This window comes from Hypanus sabinus, chromosome 13 (genome assembly GCF_030144855.1).
Source record: "Hypanus sabinus isolate sHypSab1 chromosome 13, sHypSab1.hap1, whole genome shotgun sequence".
NCBI classification, from domain to species: domain Eukaryota; kingdom Metazoa; phylum Chordata; class Chondrichthyes; order Myliobatiformes; family Dasyatidae; genus Hypanus; species Hypanus sabinus.
The window spans coordinates 92,592,460-92,599,289 of NC_082718.1; the positions used below are offsets into that span (position 1 = coordinate 92,592,460).

The 6,830-nt window shown below is 40.7% G+C and overlaps 1 protein-coding gene across 1 annotated transcript; it reads left to right on the forward strand.

The window, feature by feature from the left end:
• The first annotated feature begins 3,257 nt into the window (after window positions 1-3,257).
• LOC132403396 (hydroxycarboxylic acid receptor 2-like) lies at window positions 3,258-4,265 on the forward strand. The gene has a single exon (XM_059986806.1). It carries the CDS (start codon window positions 3,258-3,260, stop codon window positions 4,263-4,265), a length of 1,008 nt encoding a protein of 335 aa, XP_059842789.1.
• Window positions 4,266-6,830: the final 2,565 nt, after the last annotated feature.

Consider the following 6,830-nt stretch of genomic DNA (forward strand, 5'->3'; position numbering starts at 1 on the left):
AAAGAATGAACACCGAATCTCCTTTGTGAAAAATGTCTTTACAAACAAGGGCGTGTGGGATACTGGGATAGCAGGTGCTTGCCACATCCTGCCCCCAAACCCTCCCCACGCACCCACAGAACCCAATTAAAATATTTCCAGCGTTCTTTTTTCACATTATTTCACACAGGCCAGCCTGAGCTTCAGTACGTCTATGCATACGTGCACGATTGCACACATGCAGATAGTTGAATTGGGGAGGCTAGAATGTGGAAGAACGTTGTGATGCACGGTCGTGTGTGCTCAGATATATGCTTGTGATTTAACTGCATGCTTGCTCGTATGTAGGGGTACGCTAGTTATTGAGAACTATGAGTAGGGCAGCTGTGCAGCAGTGAATGATTTTAATATGCACTGAACTGCCTCACCACATTATAAGCATCACGATGGAGTGTGGCCTGAGAGACTGTTGCTGCCTCTCCTCCCAGAAGCATGGGGAAACGTGTCCAGGCTGCATGAAGGAGAGCCGAACTGACTTTTAACTTCCATTCTGCAGATATTTGTGGTAATACGAAATCTACTCTAGGAATGTGTTTATCTCTCTGTACTCTGTGAGTAATATGCACAGAACTGCAATTAAATATATTTAGATGGATTTGAATAATAGTTTGCTCATTTCACTGAGGGCATCTGCAGGACCAATTTACCAGTACCCTGAGACCTCATCCTTAATGATCAACTCTGACATCTTCCCAACACTGAGGTGAGATGAACTGGCCTACAGTTTCCTTTTCCTTTCTCTCTCCTTTTTTGAAGAGTGTGGTGACTTTGGCAATTTTCCCATCTTCCGGAACCATTCCAGAATCCAGTGATTCTTGAAAGATCATGCCTGATGTCTCCACAATCTCTTCAGAACTCTGGAGTGTACACTATCTGGTAGAGGTAACTTATCTACCTTCAGACCTTCCAGCTTTCCAAGAGTCTTCTCTCTAGTCATGGCAGCTTCTCACACTTCACAAACCCTGTCACTGGAGCCGCCACCTTCCTGCTAGTGTCTTCCACAGTGAAAATGGATGCCAAATGATTGGTCTGTTTCTTTGCTATTTCATAGCCTCCCATTACTACCAGTCCAGCGTGATTTTGCAATGGTCCAATATCCACTCTCACCTCTCTTTTACACTTCATGTATCTGACGAAACTGATGGTATTAAACTCTTTAATATAATTGCTAAGCTTACTTCTGTATTGCATCCTGACCTTCCTAGTGATATTATTATTGCCTTCTGTTGCTTTTTGAAAGCTCCCCAATCCTCTAACTTCCCACTAATTTTCACTCTATTGTATGCTGTCTCTTTGGCTTTTATGTTGGCTTTGACTTCTCTAGTTAGCCATGGTTTGTTATCTTTCCTTTAAAGTGCTTCATCCTCTCTGGGATGTATATATCCTCAGTTTTCTGAATAGGTTTCAGAAATTCCAGCCATTGCTGCTCTACTGTCTGCCCTGCCAGTGTTCTTTTCCAATCAATTCTGGCCAACTCCTCTCCATTTTTCTGTAATTCCCTTTACTCCACTGTAATGCTGATACATCTGACTTTAGCATCTCCTTCTCAGATTTCAGGGTGCAATCAATCAAATTATGATCACTTTCCCCTGAGGTTTCTTTTACCTTAGGTCTCTAGTCAATTCTGCTTTATCGCACAACACCCAATCCAGAATAGCTGGCCTTCTAGTGGGCTCAACCAGCAGCTGCTCTAGAAAGCCCTCTCATAGGCACTTTGGAAATCCCCCTCTCCAGTAATCCAGCACCAACTTGATTTTCCCAATCTACCTGCTTATTGAATTCCCCCAAGACTGTTGCAATATTGCCTTTCTGCATGTATTGCATTGAATCTTATTCTTTCTGTGAGCAAAGTTAACAAACTTTGAATATAACTTATCAATTCTTTGAATTTTGCTGTACGCAGAACGTCAGATATGAATATTCTGAGTAAGTTTATTTGTCTGTGAAATGTTGTGACTGTGTTACTGTTATGCTTTGGACAATGGAGAAATCAGCCCAGGAATGGGTCTCCAGTGAGGCTGTCTATTCTGCTCATAGCCCACCAGTAAATTGTACCACAATCATCCTCAGTCTAATCAGAAAAACAACTTTTTGTAGGTATTATAGTTTCATCTAAAATCATGGGAACTATTGTGCAAATGCAAATATAAATGTATAGCAATAAATGAGGTGAAAATGAAGTAACAATGAACAAGTAAATTTATGTGTTCATAAAGTGTGATGATTGGTTGTGGGAACAGCTGAAACAGAATGAGTGTTGTTTTTGTTCCAGAGCTTGATGGTTGGGGGTAGCAACTGTTGTTGAACTTGAAGAAACTCAGTGCAATTGTTGTTTGAACCAAACATTAGAGATGGGAGGAAATGTGATCTAAATGACTTTGGCCATAGAATGATTGTTGGTTCCAGATGGGGTGGACTGAATATATCAGGAAGTGCTGATCTTTGGGACTTTCACTCACAACAGTATAGAGAGTGGACCAAAAAACAAACAAAAAAAAACATCCAGTGAGAAGCAGTTCTGTTGGTGAAAACGTTTTGTTAATGAGAGGTCAGAGGCGAATGGCCAGATGGGCTCTTGCTGACAGGAACTCCAATAACCATGTGTTGCAACAGCGTGGTGCAAATGAGCATCTCTGAATGCTGAGCCTTGAAATAGATTGGCTACAGCTGCAGAGGACTACGAACATACAGTCGGTCGCCTCTTTATTAGGTCGAGGGTTTACCTAATAAAGGGGCCACTGAGTGTATTGTAACCTGTGATCAAATCCTCAACGTGTGTGCAGCAGCTGTTTCTAGGCTATTATTCGTGAGTGGGAACGTGAATGATGCCAACGTTCATTCTGGATCTGGCAGCTAACAGGGCACCTGAAATCGGGGCCTTACTGAGAACGGAAGGGCACACTTCCACTCTGACCATTTGAGATTGCTTTTAGTTTAACACCACATACCCTGGAAGGGAAGGGAGGGAGTCAGTCTGAGTGAAGAAATGGAATGAGGAATTGCTCCTAATATGGTTAAAGAGCTGACGGTGAAAGAAGCTGCGTACTTCATAGTGAGGCTTGCCACAGTTCCACTTATGTGACAAAGTGCACGTTCAGTGTGGCTTATGGCAACTAACAACTTCAAACAAACTCATTCGACGAAGTCCAGCTTGTTCAACTTCGAATGAGTTCGCTCCGCTCTGAAACATCTTGACTGTGCGGCCGCTTTTTTGTACAATGGCGAACTCGACCCCGGAATGTGCTCCTGGTGAAGATGTTAACTCGTCCTACAACCCGCCCGTAATTATCGTCACATTCATCCTCGGGATTGTTGGAAATACGGTTGCTTTGTGGATCTTTTGTATTCATGTGAAGTCCCGGAAACCGAGTATTGTGTATTCACTGAATCTGATGATTGCGGACACTCTGTTAATGTGCTGTCTACCCTTCCGAGCTGATTATTTTCTCCGAGGGAAGGACTGGATTTTTGGTGAAGGACTGTGTCGACTGAACGTGTTCATGATTTCCCTGAACCGGATTGGCAGCGTCTTTTTCCTCATGGTTATTGCGATCGATCGTTACCTTAAGGTGGTTCATCCACTTCACAAAGTAAACAAGATCCCTACAAGGTGTGCGGTGATGATAGCCGGCGGTCTGTGGATTGTAGCGGTGGCTATTTGTTTGCACTTGCTGTTCGCCAAACATGACTTCAAACAGCACAACATGACAAACTGTGAGCCTTTCAGCATTAACAAGGCTCTGAGTCCCACAGCAGTTTGGACAGACTTTATTTTTATATTCTTTCAGTTTCTTTTGCCAGTTTCAGTAATCCTCTTCTCTACGTCCTCCATCATCTGGAGGTTACGGCAGATGGAAGCTGGAATGCGGGGTAAATATAAGCGAACTGTGAAACTTGTGACAGCCGTGGCTGCAGTTTTTGTCATTTGCTTCTTGCCCACCAGTGTTGCTGTGGTCGCGGTTTTGGTCACTAAGCTAAGAAGTCCCTTCGACTGCAAGTCGTATCACACAGCAGTGAATATCTTTTACAATACGCTGTTTATAACGTATCTGAACAGTGTGGTCGATCCCATTGTTTACTATTTTTCTACTTCGCAGTTTCAACATGCTTTCGAGAAGGCTCTATTTGATCTTAATTTAAGCTCTTCCAAATCAGCCACTGAACCCGGAACATCCAGGGAGGAGCAGACTGTGGATCAGCAAACGAGCTCTGTAACAGCTTTCTGATCGCTCAGGGTCCGCGTGAACTAGATGCCCTCAAAGCAAAGGTGATTAATGCGCCCGAAATCAGAAATTTATCAAATGGTAATAATTTTCTGAAGGGTAAGTTGATCTGAACGAACAAGTTCCGTAATACACTTCCCTTTCTGTAAAGGAGAGATTGCATCTTATCTACAAAACTAACTTTATTTCAGAGCTTGTTCGTTAAGAAATTCTTCCTTTCTTTAAAGCAGTTTCCCCAATTTTTTTTATGCCTTGGGGGCCTTACAGTTATCTGAGGGGTCGGTGGACCACAGGTTGGAAATCCTGTTTTAAGTGAAAGGGTTCTGTGTTATGTATGGGTATTTAGGATTTCCTCTTTCCATAGAAGCAACTGCTTCCTCAGATGAATTCAACCTGCGTGTCTCCATTGTAGCTAGCTTCTACCCGTTATAGTGGGCCAATCTCAGGTTGACTGACTGCCCATCAGTATCTGCGGTAATCTATTCATCCAAGTACAACACTACCTATGGACTTTCAGTCAGAAGGGAAGTGATGTTAGGAGTTGCTGGGATGGTGCCAAGCTGCATGCACCCATATCGTGATGGTACTGGAACCGGATTCTAGAAAAAAGCCTATTCTAGTGAACTGGAGACAGGAACCGAAGTGCTGGTTCGAAATTAGAGAATTTATTTTCAGTAGATAAAATTGAAATCTGGAATGAAGAAGGGATGTCAGTCTTGAAGAAGGATTATCAGGATTTGCAACAGAGATGACTATGAACTTCTTTAACTAGAGGTGGCGAATCTGTGGAATTCTTTGCCACGGATGACTGCAGAGGGCGTCAGCCGAATTACGTCCTCGAGCGGTTGTACTTTCTTTGCATTGTTACACGACTAAAGAAGCTATTCTTCGAGGAGCCAGAGAGAAACGGAAATTACTCTTTAATTAAACAGACATTCGTATAGTTGAAGATTATCCCCCCGAAATCTTGACCGAAAGAAAGAAATATCGAGAAGTTATGAGTGAAATGTATAAATTAGATTTAAATCCCTCTCTTCACTTTCCAGCAAAGCTGATAATTTTCCGTGAAAAATCTCAACCATTGAGAATCTACTCTCCTCACGAGGGATGGGAGTATATTAAAAAGTTTAAAGTTAAGCCTACTGAATAAAATATTAAAGTTACATCGATTATTCAATAGCCAATTTTGAAGTATCTGTTGTATGAGTTGTTGATGGAGCTTTTGAGTTAAGTACATGTTATACCTTTTCACTCTCTGGTATGGGACGTGGTCGATTTAATTTTGTTTTTTACCTTAATTAATACATATATAACTGTTTTGTAGGGAACGTTTATGGTATTGTACTTTAGTGATCCGTGTAGGAGCTGTTGTGTATTAATCTTTGTATTTTTTATTTGTTTCTGTACTTATAGTTTTAGGTCTGTTATGTACATATATTCATTTATTTTTCTTTTTCGAGAGAAAGAATATACTTTGTAACAATATTTACTCGGATTTATTCTTTCTTTTGAATATGTGTTTAAGCTACTTTAGCTGATTCTAAGATGGCCGAGGTTGATTATGTTTTTATTAATGTTAGACACAACATTATAGTAGTTGAATTCTGTTTGTGCCTTTTATTATAGCTATTTTCCGTGGGAATTTTTTTTTATATATGGAGCTGCAAGTTGGAGAACAGGGTCAAAGTTGATTAGTTAGCATGGGACCAGCCTATTGGTTTCTTCCTTTCTATCTATTGGGCGGGGGGAGGGGGCAGGGGTCTATTACAGTCGGTGTTTTTCTTGATTGGGCAGTTCTTTTGATGGATTTCTCTATCGTAAATGTGTCACCCCTTCCGTTTGTACCCGCGTTTGGTTTAATCTGTACTTAAGTAACATTTCTTTTATATAATATTAAACTCAATTTTAAACATGGATGTTATTAAAATGAACATAATATCTTGGAATTGGAACGGTGTCAATCATCCCATTAAACGTAAAAAGGTTGTTAAGAAATTAAACACACAATGCTGGTACTATTTTTGCGCAAGAAAATCATATACGAAAACAGGATGGGGATAGATTTTTTCGCTTTTGGAAAGGTTCTCTTTTTCACTCACTGTCGGATAGTAAAACAAGAGGCGTTTCTATATTCCTTAGTCTCAAAACCCTTTTTGTACACCTTAATTCTACTACTGATTTGATTGGAAGATATTTAATTGTTACTGATTTATTATGCGAGCAAAAGGTAACTCTGGTGTGTGTATACGCACCTAATGTAGATAATTCTGATGTTTTAAAGAAACTTTTTTCAGTGTTCCCGAATCTCAATGAATATAAACTGATCATGGGTGGTGACTTTAACTGTTGCTTAAATCCTGCGATTGACAGGTCATCAACCAATCCGTCGCGTCCTAATAAAGCGGCATCTTGTATTAACTCTTTTTTATTAGAATATGGCCTTGTCGATATTTGGAGATATAGACACCCGAATGATAAAGCTTTCTCCTTCTTTTCACACGTCCATCACAAATATTCTCGAACTGATTACTTTTTTTTAGATACACGTCTGTTGAACTCCGTTGTTGA

What these genes read in the sequence shown, in the direction of transcription:
- LOC132403396 (XM_059986806.1), top strand. Translation starts at nt 3,258, where the DNA reads ATGGCGAACTCGACCCCGGAATGTGCTCCTGGTGAAGATGTTAACTCG.